This window comes from Botrytis fragariae (assembly GCF_013461495.1).
Source record: "Botrytis fragariae strain BVB16 chromosome Unknown tig00000050, whole genome shotgun sequence".
NCBI lineage: Eukaryota > Fungi > Ascomycota > Leotiomycetes > Helotiales > Sclerotiniaceae > Botrytis > Botrytis fragariae.
The window spans coordinates 1,153,404-1,171,047 of NW_023500992.1; the positions used below are offsets into that span (position 1 = coordinate 1,153,404).

General features: G+C 41.9%; 4 protein-coding genes across 4 annotated transcripts; 2 read left to right on the forward strand and 2 right to left on the reverse strand.

Moving 5' to 3' along the window:
* Positions 1-731: 731 nt before the first annotated feature.
* Bfra_004362 (putative peroxisomal hydratase-dehydrogenase-epimerase protein) lies at positions 732-3,970 on the reverse strand (the record flags this gene model as incomplete). Its single annotated transcript, XM_037334768.1, has 9 exons — positions 732-921; positions 1,040-1,149; positions 1,197-1,647; positions 1,696-1,856; positions 1,947-2,375; positions 2,422-2,830; positions 2,880-3,264; positions 3,321-3,747; positions 3,815-3,970. The coding sequence occupies 9 exons, from the start codon at positions 3,968-3,970 to the stop codon at positions 732-734; spliced, it is 2,718 nt and encodes a 905-aa protein (XP_037193302.1).
* Positions 3,971-5,474: 1,504 nt separating this feature from the next.
* Positions 5,475-6,332, reverse strand: Bfra_004363 (putative snf2 family helicase atpase protein; the record flags this gene model as incomplete). The annotated part of the gene is made up of 1 exon (XM_037334769.1): positions 5,475-6,332. One exon carries the CDS (start codon positions 6,330-6,332, stop codon positions 5,475-5,477), a length of 858 nt encoding a protein of 285 aa, XP_037193303.1.
* Positions 6,333-7,301: 969 nt separating this feature from the next.
* Positions 7,302-7,699, forward strand: Bfra_004364 (uncharacterized protein; the record flags this gene model as incomplete). The annotated part of the gene is made up of 2 exons (XM_037334770.1): positions 7,302-7,435; positions 7,492-7,699. 2 exons carry the CDS (start codon positions 7,302-7,304, stop codon positions 7,697-7,699), a joined length of 342 nt encoding a protein of 113 aa, XP_037193304.1.
* An 8,508-nt stretch (positions 7,700-16,207) lies between these two features.
* Bfra_004365 (uncharacterized protein) lies at positions 16,208-17,166 on the forward strand (the record flags this gene model as incomplete). The annotated part of the gene is made up of 3 exons (XM_037334771.1): positions 16,208-16,269; positions 16,326-16,839; positions 17,029-17,166. The coding sequence occupies 3 exons, from the start codon at positions 16,208-16,210 to the stop codon at positions 17,164-17,166; spliced, it is 714 nt and encodes a 237-aa protein (XP_037193305.1).
* Positions 17,167-17,644: the final 478 nt, after the last annotated feature.

Sequence of the window (17,644 nt, forward strand, 5' to 3'; positions counted from 1 at the left end):
TGGTTGTGGAGGGGAGGGAGGGGGATTATTGAGGATGGGAAATGCATGAGGGGAAATACATTACGTACGTGGGGTGCACAGTGTAGGTTGCTGCTTCCTTGCTTGCTTCCCCACTCCCGCGCCGCTGCGGCTGGTGGTGGTTCACGGGAAACCGGTCGGAAATAGTAGAAGGATTGTTCCGAGCATTTTTCTGAAAGTGGCGTCTTATTATTTAACATGTGAAAACACTCGTAGAAAAAGGAACAATGTCACATATGTATGAGGCTGAAGATCAACTAATCAATCCATCTCCCAAATTTCATTCCTCAGTCCTAATCAGGTAAGATTTACTATCTAGATTTGCATGTGAAAAATAAAAACAAAAGATTCATTATTATACTACACGGGAACAACCACTACTTTTGAATATCCTAGAAAGTATAGGCAAGCGTATGTAATGTACTAACTTTCCAGATATCAAAGAGGAGATGGAGAAATTTTCTCGAATATTCATACCTGCTCACTATCATGAATATATCAACTCTCCACACAATGCATACTTTCTGTATCATTCAGATCCAGGGTGATTAGTATTCACTGACTGACTCATTCTATTCATAACATACAACATATCAGGTATACTAACCCAACATCTTCCCAACTAATATAAACCCTTATCCCCAAATCCCCCAAATCCTACAAACAACCCAACCAAAACCTTTAATTCATTACCACCCCTCTACCGCCACCCACTACAACTTCTCCTTCCCCTCTCCCACCAACTCCACGCCCGCACCACCAATACACAACTTCCCCGTCTCCTTAACCTTCGTTTGGAAAACCACTCTATTATCCCCCTCCTTCCACATTTCCGTGACCAATGTTTGTCCTGGGATGACTGTGCCCGCGAAGCGGACTTTGATGTTTTTGTAGGGACCGAATCTATTTATTTGTTAGCGAGGGATGTAAATCTTATGCAGATAAGAGAAAGGGAGAGTTGATAGTGAGGGAGGAGGATGAGATGAAAGGAGAAGAAATAAACAGGAAACAGAATCCCTACTTTTGATAAACCGCTTTCCCAGCAATTCCCATAAAGCAAAGACCATGAAGAATAGGCGCTTTGAAACCTCCCACCGCTGCGAATGCTGGATCAACATGAAGAGGATTATACTATTCACATTAGCAATTATCCTATTATCTTGCATGAGAAAACTCACATCACCACTCAATCTATAAATCACAGCCTGTTCCTCCGTCGTCTTTTCCTCTACAACCACATCTGGGCTTCTCTCGGGGACTTTGTTCGCCCTTGTACTATTTCCTCTATCCGCCCCTTTTCTGTCACCTCCGAATCCTCCACTGCCTCTTAGGAAAACTGTTTGTTCGTTATAGAATACTTTTCTTCCAGTTTCTTTTTCTGTCGTGGTGGTTCCTACTTTGACAACGGCGGCGCTTCCTTTGTCGACTACCTCTAGGAGTTTTGGTGACGAAATGAGGGTACCAGAGGTAGGAATGGGGTAGGAAGCAATTTCGAGATATTGTTCGCCGTGAAGAAGCATCATAGGGGAGAAATTGGGTACAATATCGTCGAAAGAGAAGGGGGCTTCAGCATTGAATGGTGGAATGACACCAAAAGTTGGGAGAGGTTGGAAATTTTCATCTCCCTCACTACACTCCGATTAGTCGAGGTTGGTGTGAAAGAATTGGAAACCTTACAAAACAAGAGACAATTCAGATTTCTTTGCACCAACTCCAAGGTTGTATAGCATTACATCCCGCTCCTCGAACGTAAACTCACTTCCACTTGCTTCGGCTTTCTTGGCTGCGGCAATTTTATCAAGGATTTCTTGATTCACTTCAACCTTCTTCTCGATTTTCTGTAACGGAAGGATATGTTAACGAATATCTTTATTGATTGACTATAATATACATAATGCTCATTCTAAACATGAGGAGAAGGTTCATACCTTGCTCGCACCCTTCTTATTTTGCATGTTTGCCATAATACTCTTCAAACCATCTTGACTATCCTCAGGGTTATCAGATCGTCCATCATCGAAGTTGATAATTTTCTCCCAGTTCTTCAAAACTTCTTCGGGGGTAAGCTTGACATCGACTGGGAAACCATGTCCACCAGTTCGTTGCCATCTTGTTCGTCCAACCCATCCACTACCAACTTCGAAAAGACCTCCAGTTGGTGGTTTTGGAACTTTATCGCTGCAAAGTGCGACAACTAATGGCGCTATGTAGTCTGGTTTGAATGCTTGAACCATCTCTTCTGGCATGATGGTTCTGGTCATTGCGGTACCAGCATTTGGTGCAATTGTGTTTACGTAGATATTGTATTTGGCACCTTCACGGGCGAGGGCACGAGAGAAACCGAGAATACCACATTTCTTTCAAGGTCAGCAAACGTCTCTCAAATCAAGATATTAAACTTACGGCAGCAGCATAATTGGATTGTCCAAAGTTACCATAGATACCACTGGTAGATGTGGTATTTACTACGCGACCATACTTCTGTTTCAAGAAGTATGGCCATGCAGCCTTGGTGACCTTGTATGTACCTCTGAGATGAACAGCAATAACTTGATCCCACATCTTATCATCCATATTGGTGAAAGCTTTGTCACGGAGAATACCAGCATTGTTGATAATGATATCAATGCGTCCGAAAGCATCAATTGCAGCTTTAACGACAGCATCTCCATCTTCAGCAGATGCCTTGACACCGACGGCTTTTCCACCAAGCTTTTGAATTTCTTGGACAACGTCATCTGGGTTCATCAAATCATTGACAACAACTGAGGCACCATATTTGGCGAACGCTAAGCAGTAGCATCGACCAATGCTAACAGAATTAGCTTAGTCTCTTGGAAAATGAAAGTTTGAATGCTTACCCAGCACCTCCACCGGTAACTAAAGCGACCTTGCCCTTGAAATCAAGAGTCTCTCCTTGCTCATTTGGACCCATCTTCATTGATTTCTCAAGAAGACCCATGAAATCCGCAGGACCAGAAGGATGTTCGGCATCCTTAAAGTTACTGACTTGATCCCATTTTTTCAGGATAGCTCCTGGAGTATATGAATCATCTGCCTTGAGCAATAAACCGCTTGAGCGTTCCCATCGAAGTTTAGCGACATGTCCACCACCAACTTCGAAAATTGAACCATTCTCTTGAGCGTCTTTGTGTACCAAAACAGCTACAAGAGGAATGACCCAATCCGGTTTTAAGTTATCGAGAATCTCGGGAGGCATGACAGTTTCAGTCATACGACTAGCAGCTATGATTCATTAGATTCGATACCAGCCGATAAATCAGGGGTAATTTAAAACGTACCAATAGGAGCAATAACATTAGCGTGGATGTTATACTTCGCTCCTTCCTTCGCCAAAGTTTCCGTAAATCCGACCATAGCCAATTTAGCTGCTGAATAGTTCGTCTGGCCGAAGCTTCCAAACAAACCCGCCGCACTGGCAGTATTGATCACTCTTCCATACTTTTGTTTCCTGAAATGTGGCCATGCTGCTCTCGCGCATTTATATGATCCCTTTACATGGACATCGATGATCAAATCCCAATCTTTATCTTGCATGTTCTTGAATGAGATATCGCGAAGGATACCGGCATTGTTGAGCAAGACATCAATGCGGCCATAAGTTTTAATGGCAGTTTCGATAATCTTTTCGCCCTCTGTGACGCTGTCGTAATTGGCTACTGCCTTTCCTCCTGCGGCTATAATTTCGTTTACTACAACATCTGCGGCCTGATGATGATGTTAGTTATGTTCAGGAATGTAAGATGGCTATGTGATAGTTGGAAAGAATACATACCTTTGTAGAATTGCCCTCGCCCTTAAACGATCCTCCAAGATCATTCACAACTACACTCGCACCTCTTGAACCAAAGAAAAGGGCATATGCCTTTCCCAATCCACCGCCAGCTCCCGTCACAACAACAACTTGGCCATCATAGCGTAGCTCTGACATGGTTGCTTGTATGTTATCTGTGATCCTTAACTGTTCGATTGTTTGTTACAAGAACTGATGAAATAGATAGATGAGAACGAGGAGAAGACTAATAATAAGATGAAGAGGAAAACAGTTGAGAATGGGGATGTTAAATGCAATTGATGTTTAAGCACAATAGAAGATGGCTTGGTCGCTTTATTTGAATCTCATACCTCCAAAAATAACCTCGGTAACTCAAAAAACACCCAAACGCGCAAAGATCGAAAATCTGTGAAAAGCACTATTTTTTGAAATTGAAAATTAAAACAAAACTGTATGTCAGAATGGGTAAAAAGTGACGCATCTATAGATTATCGAGCTTTTGATGATCAGGCTCAGTTTATAGTTGAAAATATTGATGTTTGAATTTAATATAGAATTTTGAAAATGAAGGTATCTTTTTGCATCCTCGGTCTTCCATTCAGCTGGATCTCTCGGTACACGCTTATGCTCGAAGCTCTGTTCCCATGACTCCACATTTCCGGGGTATTCAACGGTAGCTGCACGCGGTGTGATGATGGATCTTTTATTTTTATTTTTCACATGCAAATCTTCACTGAAAACAATCTTCTCTTCTTTAACTGGTGAATCTGAGCTTATTAGTAAGCACTCATTAGAGGTGAGACTTGAAAGCTTGATGAACCAATAACAATGGCTGTCTGGTTTTAACTGGTAGAATTGCAGCACCGATTGACTATCAGTCTACACGTAGGAGAAAAAGGAGGCCAAAATTGATCACCCCAATCAATTCTACAATAAATCAAGCACAAATAAATTTCTGAGAGTTAATGATGCCAAAAAAATCCTAGGATAATCTTCACTTATATGTAATATATAAGGCTATTTAAACTTTCAATTCTCAGAATTGATATGGCACAATTGGATTGTTGAAGGGCCTCGCCAGTGGTCAATTCCGGCTTGTTTGTTTTTTCCTCTTACGAACAGACAGCCCATCGAGAATTGTACCAAACCCTCGCTGAAGGATGATTACCTAGGCATGTCAGAGATTTTCTCAAGAAAGAATCGAAGGGTTGCGTTGGTTCGAAACTTCTCTATCTCAGATGCCTGCCATGACAGGCTAGCAAATAGGCGCCAGGTTACACTCTGGATGAGATTTCGAAACTTTCTCCCAATCCATAATCATCCCTCCATTCTCGTTCTCTTACACCAATTTTTTCTTAGTTCGGCCAAAATTCTCCCCATCACATTGACTTCCTTTTCGTCAATATCCAGATCAATAATAGTGGTTTTGACCGGTGGAATGGCAGAGCCGATTGACACATCATTCATGGTTGTACCAAAACCCCGCTCAAAGAGGACTATTACAGATTTTCCCCAGCCGCTCCCCTCCTTTTATATGGTCTTTCTCGGATAGCGTATTCAAATATCTGTGGACGGCAAAACTGGTCGCTCTCAGGACAGCATGGCAGTGGTGATCCTCGAGACGAAATGGGTTGGTCTTTCTGTCGCATTGCATGTCCTCTCACAAGTTATCTGGCCGGAAGAGCGATAGCATGGCCGCAATATCCACATCCTGATTCATTACGGGTGGGCCGGTCAACAATAGGAAGTTGCGAAGGACTTCATATTTTCCTGTGTTCTCGTCCTTCATGGTATGGGCCTTATCAATGATAACAGTATCGAACACTGCTCGTAGATCGGGTTTGTTTTGGCCTTTGTGCTTCGCTCTTAACCACTCGAAGTTGGCGACAAAAATATGATACTGGGGGAGTTTCAAGCTCTTGAGGCTTTCCTTGCTCAAGATGGGAGTTTTCCCTCCCGCACAGTATAAGTGCACTTGATATTTTTCGTATAGAAAGTTTTCTACAACTCTTTTCCAAACATTCAAAACTGCAATTGGACCAACTACCAAGCTAGGCTTTGGTTGTCCAATATCACCATTACCCTTCTTCCTCTTATTGTTCATGTGACATATGAGGCCCAATGCCTGCAAAGTCTTTCCAAGACCCATATCATCTCCAAGGATACATTCTCCTATTTCGGCTGATTTATTTACCATCCAAGACATACCAGACGGCTGCCAAAACTTTAATGTTGTATCTGGGCCAAGTTCCCCAATCCACAGCTCCTCAATGCTCTCAATGTCGAGTTGTCGACATGCCTCCTCCAAAGTTGGTGCTTTTTCTGCGTACTTGTTGAAAAATTCTTCTTGCTGGGGCATTCTGTTCTTTTCAAATGGAGTTACAGGCGCCAAAGCAGTTGCAATTGCCATGTTGGCCATATTCCCCGTAAAGCTCTCTGCAGATTCAGCATTATCTTGTTTCTCAACGGGTCTGGCAATATGCCCAAGTAGATCTTTGATTTCGGATTCTGATCTCATAACTGCATTGAGTTTAGAAGGTTTAAATGTTGTGGACAATATTTCTAGTAAGTACCGGCTGGTTGTCTCCTTGGAAATGAAACAATGAGGACTGGTTGTCGACGTGGGTTGATAAGTCAAAACTTTCTTCGTTTTCTCCGCCGAAATATTGACGTCCTTCCTTGATCAAACAGTCAATCAGATCTCCACGTCCGTTCCGTTTTCTGTGCATGTCATCCACTCCCAAAAGTAGGATGAATGCCACCAGTACAATATGCAATAACATCATTTTGATTCAAAAGGGCGATGGCAGGTGTATCAGATTGAGTTTGTAAGTTCTTATTGAAAGGATAATTCAGCATCGTGGGATATTTTCGAGAATTGGAAGTATTCTAAATAACTATACAAATTGAATTCACTTTTACTCACTGTCTTGCCCTCGTGTTGGACTTCAACTTTTCAACCTCGGACAACAATTTTTATCTGGCGCCATTGTATCATTCCTCAGTCGCACCCATTCTTTTACTTATTGTTGCTATCACCTGGGTGGTGATTATGATGTCTTCATAATAGGTTTAATGCATTGATTGATATTGCGTCTGTTGTCTTCTCTTTATTGAAGCTATTCAGTATTGAAGACTTATGTCCCTGTAGTGTGGCCATGTGACCATACTACCATATTCACTACATCGATACTTATCAAACGTAAATATCTTCATTCTTAATATTCAACTCCATGGTACTTGTTCTATTTGAAGTTAAGAGACAGCGGTAAGAGAGCTGCAAAGGTGAATTCTGATGTTGAAGCATATATGTAAGTATCTGACTTTCTTCAAACAAGACCGCGATGGACAGAAAGATGAAACGAGCCAACAAAGCAGAAGACCTCACTCCTTCTAAGAGGAGGCATTGATGCGGCTTGAAAGTAAGTTATATTCCAAGAAGCTTATATTATTTTCTCTGATTTATGGCAGGATTTCCATAAATAAAATGGTATCCTCCGCCTTCACCAAGAGAAAAATCGACACGACGGATTCCTTAAACCAGAAAGCACATATATTCAATGATGATTATAAAGTCAAGAGGAGTGCAATGATAGGGGCACTGGAAATCCTTGCCGACGAGTTGAGACGCTGTTCTGGAAGTGTTATGGAGTCGGATTATGATGAATGGTTATTAGACAAGACTTGAAACGACAAATCGCGGAGAAAGGAAGTGGCATCCAAGAAACACAAAGTTTAAATCGAGGATCATATGATGCGATGGGCAAACTCATGGTCATTGATACAGAGATCATGGAGTTTCTATTGGAAGCGGAGGAGGGAGAGGAAAAGGTCGAGAAACCACGAGCATTCCTGACTCAAAAAACCAAGATTGCGGAACATTGATGGAGGCCCGAAACGTCTCTCACAAACAAAACCTTGATTGGTCGATAACGAGTGCACTCGACATCATTTTTTATCAGTTACATTGACATGGAGGAGACGTTAGATCGATTATCACATATTTATTATTTTCAGAGGGAATGGGGACAGGGAGATCATTTTTTATACAAAAGGGTGGAGGCGGGACTTTTAATCACAACTATTATTATTATATCATTTATTTTTTTTCAAAAGATTAGTACATAGAATGGAACTAGACCATTTTACAAATTAGCAAAAGGCGTTGATTGACTTTGGTCGACTTATCTTCAAGGTGTACTAACTTTTCCCTTCTCCTATCCTTTTAAGTGTGTACCAATTTTTCATTGCCCCTACCCCCTTCAAGTGTGTACTAACTTCTCATTTATCCTAATTCGCCTATAAGTGTACTAACTTTCTAATCCCCCCTTGAAAACGTATCAGCTATTGATGATCTAGAAACAGTTCACCATCTCACCTTTTGAGATGGTGAAATTTTCCCCGTTCATTGGGAGTCCGAAGAACTACTACACTATACATGCTTATACTTGAAGCTCTATATCCATGAATTCGCATTTCTGGAGTGTTGAACAGCAGCTACTGCACGCGATGTGACGATAAATTTCTTGTTTTCGTTTTTCATATGCAAATCTTCATTTTTCTCATTTACTTCATTCAATTTGCCACCCACAAGCACAATCGTGTAATCAGTGTAACATTAGCTACAGGCATGAACTGTTTTTCTTTGACTATCTGAATTGGGATGGCGTTTACTTAATTTGCCCATCGTGTTACATGTCATGAGTGAAATGAGAACTTGGTTGTAAATGAGTCAGTTAGTGAATACTGATCATTCTGGATCTGAATGATACAGAAAGTATGCATCGTGTGGATAATGGACAGTTGATGTCTTCATGATAATACAGGGTTACCTGGGTACTTGCATGTTGATATCGAAGATCTTGAGATAGGCAGGATGGGGATTCGAAGATGGTGTGTGTTGGTTTGAGATTTTGGGGGGTTGAGTGATTGATTTTTTGTGTGGATGGATTGAGGGTATTGCTAGGTAGGTGGATGAGGAGGGAGTGTGGGAGTGAGGTTAGATAGACTAAGTGAAGGTGATTTGGAGTTTGTTCAATAGAAAATATTTTGTTGTATTCTTTTATTGATTCTGTAGAAACTAAGTGTGTGATGAAAAGATGAGGTAGGAGAGGAGGGAAGAGGAGAGAATGTAAGGAAATTAAAGGGGAAATTTGGTGTGAGGGAGAGGTTGTTGTATGTGTGTGTGGAGTAGTTTGAGAGATGACGGATATGTATGAGATAGAGGTTGGAGACTTTGAGACTTTGAAGGAAAGTAGGTATATGTAATGTGATCGATTTTTGAGGGATGTGATAGTTGGGAGAAAGTATTTTATATCATTTTTGGTGCTGAGCTGGTATTGGGTTTGAGTTTGAGTGTAGGAAGAAAGGAAGAAAGGAAGAAGGGAGATAAAGTGGTACTTGGGGATGTGAATGCGGATGCGGATGTGCTAATTGATGGGTGCTTGGAATAGATTTGATGTGAGTTTGTGGATTGAGAGGATTCATTTGGAGGGACTCATTCGAAAAGTGAAAAATTGCACTTGGGAGCGTGTAAACAAACTTGAGAAGCCAGTCTAAAAAAACTCTCAGACTCTTCTGTCTTCTGTCTTCTTCCTTATTTACTTTCCCTTGTCCTATCGCAACCCTCCCGGGCATCGACTTCTCTCGGTATTCACGCTATGTTGTTCTTTTTGGCTATTCCATCTATCTAGTGAGGCTGTACCAACACGGTATTCCAAAGACAATGAAGCGGCTCAATTGAATTGAGAAAAATACACTTGTCCTTATCTCTGGGTAATCCAGAACGGGCCCGGCGAGGCCGAATATGTTACCCTGTATATTCTAGATCGGGATGGTGACGGAAATGTTCAATCAAGACCTAGAAATTACGGAAATATTTGAAATGACTCTCGTTGCATGCGATCCATGTGCTTATCGTATCATTTGGTACCTTGAACCGTCAATGTTTTACGTAGAAAAGTATAATAAAAGAATCTGTGGATCAATTGAAGCAATGATTAGAAAATGCAAAGTATCTGGCTCGCATCATGCAAGACAAGCTCCATATAAATGTTGATATGCATCACCAGCTTGAATGCAGTAGCATCAGAGTGGATTGCAAAGCTCGATATTGAAGCCCGGGCGTTTGACTGCATGCACTCGAGTTCTCTTCTCTAGTACGGCTAAGCTTTATCTTTGAGACATGAGACTAGCAGTTTTGAAGTTACTAGGTGATCTCCAACTTCATGATGGCAACCGAAGAGCAAAATGAATGAACCATTGGATACAAACATCACGGACATCGGCAAACTCATGAGGCTGAAGTTATTTTATGAAATTGAAGTGGAGTAAAAGAGGCTGTATCTGGCGGTGAGAAATTATCCGAGATAAAGGGGAGATGCGTTGTATTGGATTCTGCGATAATTGAGATTCGAATTCTAGAAAGAGGCCACAATGCAGATCCATCCTTGCAGCCACCAACGATAATGTGTACAATCCCAGGTACCCAAGAAACGGGTTGATGGAGTACATTGCATTGATTCGTCTTAATTGAGACAACATTGATCAGAGAAATGCACTAGGTGTAAATCATTCGCATGGATATTACCGATTCCAGAACACTGCATCTTCACCGTTTCTTCAACTTTCTTTTGCGACGTTGTTTTAATGTTGAAAATATACCGGCTGCTATGCCTTACAAGGCTTGGCAAAGATGGATAGGTTGCAGCCATCAATCACATCAAACAATCGATGACCAACTACCGACTCCACGTTGAGTCTACTTGTTGGTGTGATGGAATGATGGGATGATTGTAGATCATTACTTTCAAGGTAATCTCCTAAGCGACTTCCGCAGTGTGGCGGAATTCTTGACTGGATAAGCTGACTGCATCATAACACAGGTACCTGACCAATCGCCGCACGAAGAAACGCACACTCACTAGATACAATTCCTCGAATCATCGCCCTGCAATAGATGTGAATTCCCAACTTTTGTCGCGTGAAAAAAAGGTCTTGAAGGCGGTCAAGCCCAATTTCACCCCCCTCCCCCCACATGTTGCCATCCCACTTCGCCCTTTCCTTTACCTGTCGCACTACCTTACGCTTGTAGCAAGCTAGCGTGGATAATCATCATGCCTTTGATTAAATCTAGCTCTTCTTCAAGCACCTCATGCAAATTGTTTCAAACACGGCATGTAAATCGATCACATGCGCAAGCAATTTAAAATTTAGCAAATAGTGAGGTCATGCATGGAACAATGTGAAAAAGCAAGATCTCTTACCGCTACTCTCTCACCATCCCGTTGGAGATTTCTTTTTCAAAGCCTCGTCCTCTTGTACAACCACAAACCCGAGAACTTGGAACCCTATCTCTATCCCTACTCGATATCATTTGAAATCCGTCAACGTGTTCGATAGTCACGGGTTGAGTGCAATTTTTTTTCCAGGAGGCAAATGCGGTTTGTGATCTTCTGAGTAGCTATCACATCGTTCAATGGGACGAGAAGACTTTGTAGTCTCTATGCAAACGCCCTCGAAAAGAAATGAGCGATTATGCCTCATGCGTCGGACAGAAGAGCCCCCATTTCTTCCAACATCCTAAAGTGATTTCAACCCATATACCGCTCTTTGTGTCACCAGATTTGCATCCGCTGAGCCCCATCAGAGCAACTCAAACCGACGTTCATGAAGTATCCATCGTGTAACGAAATGCCAAGGCTACGAAATCTTGCTAGCTTGTCTAGTTGGGGCGAGTCTAGCATATGTTCGTTCTGCACTACGACGGAACATATTGAGGCACTGGCTCGCTGAACTGCATTTGTAAAATAAACACTAGCAGCCCTAAACTGAATTTTCTGTCTGGAGCAGGTGTCACAGTTGCGAGATTTCTGCCCCCCACGAAGCTTACTTATGCTGTGTCTCATCTGGTTCTTCATGATTACCTTCATGCTCGAGACTAGATGAGGTAAGGCCTGAAGAAATATGCAAATCATTGCTACTGATATCAACTCAAATACCAAGTACCCAGTGAGTATCCATGCGCGCAAATTGTGAAATTGTGACCCTATATTGGGGCAAAAAGCCCCTCTGAAGTCACACTAGTGCAAAAGTATGGAATTCTATAGGAGACACTGTGTGCAAGCCCATCGTGAAGTAGGAGACTACAACTCGGAACACCAAACAGAAACAATCATTGTAAACGTGAAGTCAACATATTCGCTCATCAGAATGCGCAATTGAGGTTGTGATTATCATTATGAGATAGTTTGATGCCGAGAAAAGAACCTTGTAACTTAAATTATCTCTTCCGTTTGAGATGAAGATAGAAATTCAATCAAATTGAATCAAAACACAAATTTCGATGTTAAGAAATCAAAAGTGTGGGAACAGTAGTCAACGAGATGAACGTTTATTGGCGCTACACTGTCGTCACATGACTATGCGAGCCTTCGTATGTTAGCAAATCGCACGAGTCGCTGCCAAATTGCAATGGCCAATTTGAAAGACGTGCGCGGCACTAAAATTTTACCAAGAGCCCCTTTAAAATTCGTGTTTTTCTCGAGCTCAAGAAAATAAGGTTATCGCCCTGTTTTGTCAAAATTGCCTCGCGAAGTCGCGTGAGAGATCCTGCACATTCCTACAACGTCCCAACCATGCCGATTATACCGAGACGGAATTGTATATCATCAAGAAAGAGGTCGCAGGGCGGGCCGCATGATCGACACATGTTGAATTGGCCAAGTAGGTCATGAGCTTTTTGGTTGACATAAAAAATTTCAATTCAAAAGCATGCAACCATGCTATGGCGCAAGCCAATGTAGTACTCGGCAATCTTGAACACGGCGTATATGGTGCTGTTAGAAAAAAGGCCCTGCGACCGAAAGATTTTGAATGGTCTCACAGCTGCGGGGATGAAAGTTCCTTCCGGGTGTCTTCAAATCAGCAACCTCTCTTGACGTGTTTGGATTTTGCAGGTCCTACGCGGTGAGAGTTAATATACTCTAATCTCAATCGATCTTGTGATACGCTCGTGGCAGTCATGCTGTCCGCAGATCGTTTTGTGTTGATTGGGATTTTTGGAAGAATATATTCCGACTTTTATTAGTTCTTGTTAAATGCGCAAAATGGATGTTTCCGTTCCTGAATGCATCTGAATTTGATACTATCATGTCACACACATCACAAAATGCTTCAGAATCGATGGATATTTGGCCGCAGCCTTTCATTGCGTTCTTTCTTCTGTTCGAGCCTATTGTATCACAGAACAAACCTCCGGGCGTCAATCATACCTCAATAATCGTGAATATGTGCTGGTCCAACAGGGCGTCTGCATTTAAAGCAAGAACGCCTCTATTTCCCCACTTGATAAAATAACCTTCAGCATTGCTTTCATCGTGTAGAAATTTTGGGGTTGCCTAGAAACAAGTGACGTAGCGTTCCTGTTAGACTTTACGGAACCAACCGGAATGATACAGTATAAGTTATTAGAAAACTGGTAGTACAGGGACCCACAAAGCCCCGACCGACCTAGTTCAGGGCGACAATAGGTACTCGGCAGGGCTGTGAATCTGATTGAGCCTTGTGCACTTCTATCTGTTATTCTTTCCTTCTGGCGTTGCTCATTATCTTACGAATTCGTTATGGTGAGATCAAAACGTATGGCTAGGGATGATTAAATCCGATCTCCAAAATGCAAGGAACCACCGGATTCGTGATCAACATAGTAGCGTGCTCACTCCGTAATATTTCTCGTCGATTTACAATTTCGCTTTGATTAGATCTCAGTGACGTATCATTATGCCTTGGTGAAATAATTATACAGAAGAAAGGAGATAATTTGTTCCCAGCGTATGTTGTGCAAGTATCAGCACACTTCCTAGGAGCCTGTGTATATTGTCCGGAGCGCAAAGCTTGCCTTTCCGAAACCAGAATTCGACCTTTTGGAACCATGTAGAAAAGGACCATCAGGATGACACTTCATCAGATCGAGAATTGCACGGATCCTTGGTTCCGGTCTAGTCACAGTATTGATAATGCAGCAAAGATTATTGTATGAACAATACTTGGATGACTCTTATGATCTACAGAACAAAGGCAAGTCTCTTGATGTAGTTACTCTTACTAGTGTTCGTCTGTGTTTGGAATTGCTTGCGCTTTCATACTTGCACATTGGAGCCAGCGCATACATCATCTTTGCCCAATTCGTGTGTAATAATATGCGGAACCTGATTGGATGGTTGATTTTCTGTTTTGGGCCATAATCTTATACTATCGAAAGTGGCGAATTTTATTGTGGTTGAATACTTCACCAGGCCATATCTGTGGTAAACCTGCCGCCTGTATTGATGGAGCGTTAGATATGTTATGCAACGACAATAACAGGATGAACCACGCCTAGTAACTGGGCAATTGACACAAAATGCAAATGATGATGTGAGTCAAAACAAGGTACCGGTACTGGTTATGTGATTCTTTTGAATCTAAGAGAGACATTATTTGACGCATCAATCTAAATTTCTCTAGGCTCATCAGCGCTTTCCCTCCATACTCTTCCAGGGAAAGTCAGGAACAATGTTTGTTGATAGACGGTTCAAGATTAGAGTTTTGGTGGGGTGGTAATCATTAATGATGCATCGAACAATAAGTTTGCCAATGTTGGCCGAAATATAATACTGTATTGTAGAAAATAGCACAATTCTCACAGCTTTCTAATTTCCTTCTCTCAGTCCGCTCTGGGTGAGACTTACAGGACCAAGATTCTAATAAACCAGGGCGTGGTGCAGCGATGCAGCTCAAAGAAGACTCATCACCGACAAACATGAAGAACTTTAAATCTGTACCACTGTACCGGACCTTCAAGCAGAGATTACCTCCAAACTCAATACGTTTTTTTGTGAACAATTATCGCCGTTAGCACTTGTCTATGAAACAAAAATAATCTATCTCTAGAGAAGGAGGCTGGAATTGACAACACATCCAATGACCAAGATTTTCCGTGTATTTCATTCCATCGATACTAATTAATTGTTAAAATAAGAGAATTTCCTATTTGTTCACTTCAGGATTTAAAAAGGCTTTGTGGAGAAGTCTAGAAAAGATATTGTGAATATTGGACAGGCAGGGACAACCAGTGGGTGTACGAACTGACGGGACACTGCAAAAAACTGATTTGTAAATATCTTTTGATATATCAATTCGCATATTATAAAAATTGTCACAATCATTCATTAGAGATAAAACAATCAAAATATAAATTCTAATGTCAAACAATTAAAGAATGAATTTGTGAAAGTTTCCGAAAGTTAAGAAGTGTACCGTCAATTCATGCACCCACTGGTGGACTCGGGAAGATGGACGACTGATGTGATGATTGAAAGCTAGCGAGAGACTGAAAAGTAACCAAGATCAAGAAAGCGAAGATCTGCAGGGTTGTGATTGTAGTAGGGAATAGGTCGTATAGGTATTGTTACACATGCACGGCAACAAAAAAAACGCTTGATAGCTACTTGCGTGATCATCAAAGCAGGAAGGCTCAAGGCAGACCAATCCAAACCCATCTTTTACATGCATACGTTTTTTTCTCAAGTTCACAATCATATGTAGAGCGGCATAGAGTATACTGCTATTGTCTCAATTCATTTGTCAAATATGATGATATTATATTAGTTGGTCTTGAGCAAAATCGAAGAAAAACTGGGAAAGATGAGCGCGCGTAGAGGAATAGCAGGCCTTTCGAAGAACCGATCTAGATGCAGGTCGTCAGTCAGGTAGATGCCGTTACGAAACTTACCATTGCTAGTTCGCGATGTAAATGCGGTGTAGCGGTGATAAACAATTTTCTACACACTGCCACTCTCTCTTGTCTTGGCGTTTGAAAATGATGAAAGAAATTTTGCTTATATTTCACCTGGCTGGTATCTGTGGCTTGCAATTGGATCCAAAGGATATTTGAGGAGTGAAGTGGCTTCGCAGGATAACTTACCTAAGGGGAGAACTCACTTCACGCCTAACAAAATGGGTTGCAAATGGTTCGCAAACCACATTCAGATGCGTAAAATGCTCTACATATATCACTCTTTTCCCTTCACACCTTCACATATCACTACCGGTCGCAACACAACCTCATTTGCTTTTTCAGAGTTGTGTAGTCAAATATATTTCTATCATTACTTTCAATACTACATACTTCGCGGTCTACTTCCTCCAGATCTAGATAAATTTAGATCCCATTTTTATCACAGGGCATACTATATTTCAACCTTGCTCCTGTGCATATCTAGTCACTATTAGTAGACATACCACATACACGTTCAACACTTCTTCTGCATTCTAGTATCGATAATCTTTAGCAAACGATCCCCAACACTATATATACTCAACTATAATCAACCTTTACAACAAACATCCATCATGGCCAAGCATTCAAAAAACCAAGGACAAACTGCTAGCAAGCCAAAGCAGAGGACCAAGAAGTATTGCTTTCATTCGAGCTCATACGTGGAGTATCACTGACACTATCCAGGTCTAGGAGTGAAGAAACGTCTCATGAACCCACTGCGCAGCCGAGCAGCAGCGATGACCAGAGACACGAGTTCAATACTATCGCGCATTCAGAAGCAAGAACAACACCTCAAGAGCAGATCGGTGAAGGGGTTCAAGACTTTGACGCTGATTTCATGATGGTTGAAGACAGAAGCACCGAGATTGATCTTGCCCCCACGCCTCAGGAATGGGGTTTTGATGAGGCCAATCTTCTTCTCGAAACACCGGAGCAAGTACTTCAGGGACCAGTCAACGTTCCTTTATCTGCGAGTGACTTTGATAACGATCGTAACCTATTCCATCACATAGGTGTTCATTTCCCGATTCCCACTCACTTCGAAACCCAATTCACCGGGTACACTTTACCACAATGGTCATGGGAACTTCCTGTCACGACAGTTCATAGGCATCTTACTACCACCAATCTCGATACCCTTCCGGCGACGACTCAATATCAACTGGAGAGATGGGTGTATGAGAACGATCATGATGAGGTAACAGTAGGCTTCCTTCTCATCAATCACCAGCGGACGACTAACTGCTCATTAGCCTGCCGATCGAATGGAAGGAGATAAATATAACCTTTAGACCAACAATCAGCACCCGAATACTCATCATTGATGAAATGTAAGTGCATGGCATGCCTTACTCTTGTTATCACCTAACAGTGACCCAGAATTCATAGATAGCGACTGGTTGTGCGAGAATCGCGAAGTGATGATAAAGTCAACCAATCGGAGGAGCATCGCCGGAAGCCTTTGAATACCAATGACGTGCTACGCCAGTCCAAACCTCTCGATCTCGAATGTTTTCTTCGATGGCCATAATATACCATTCAATCTCTCCTGCGAACTCAGAACAAGCACTATTCAAAGCTGGTACCGTATCGGAGAATGGAAACAATATCGGTCAGGTATAACAAGTCAGAAGCGTTTACCAAGCGTGTACCGTTTCTGGAGCGACTCGAAAATCAACAAAAAAACAGTGACAAGCTCTGATTGGGCTGCAAGAAACTCTATTGCACGAAAAGCACAATTTTTTTTAGCCTCTGAACATCCACCTGCGAGTCTTCATATATTTCGACCAGCGTCAGAATGCGCCATTCCTGCTATAATGTGGCGCTACGGTATTCATTCAGTCCTGGGTCATCGAATGATTGAAGACATGGATTCCCTGATTTATCTGAGCATATGCTTTAATAAATCTACCTCGTATATCAAATGATGGCCTTGTTGTACGAGAACTTGCTTGCACATTAGAATAGCTGGACCCGATGTTTGAGCGATCCAGAGAGAGAAAGGAGTT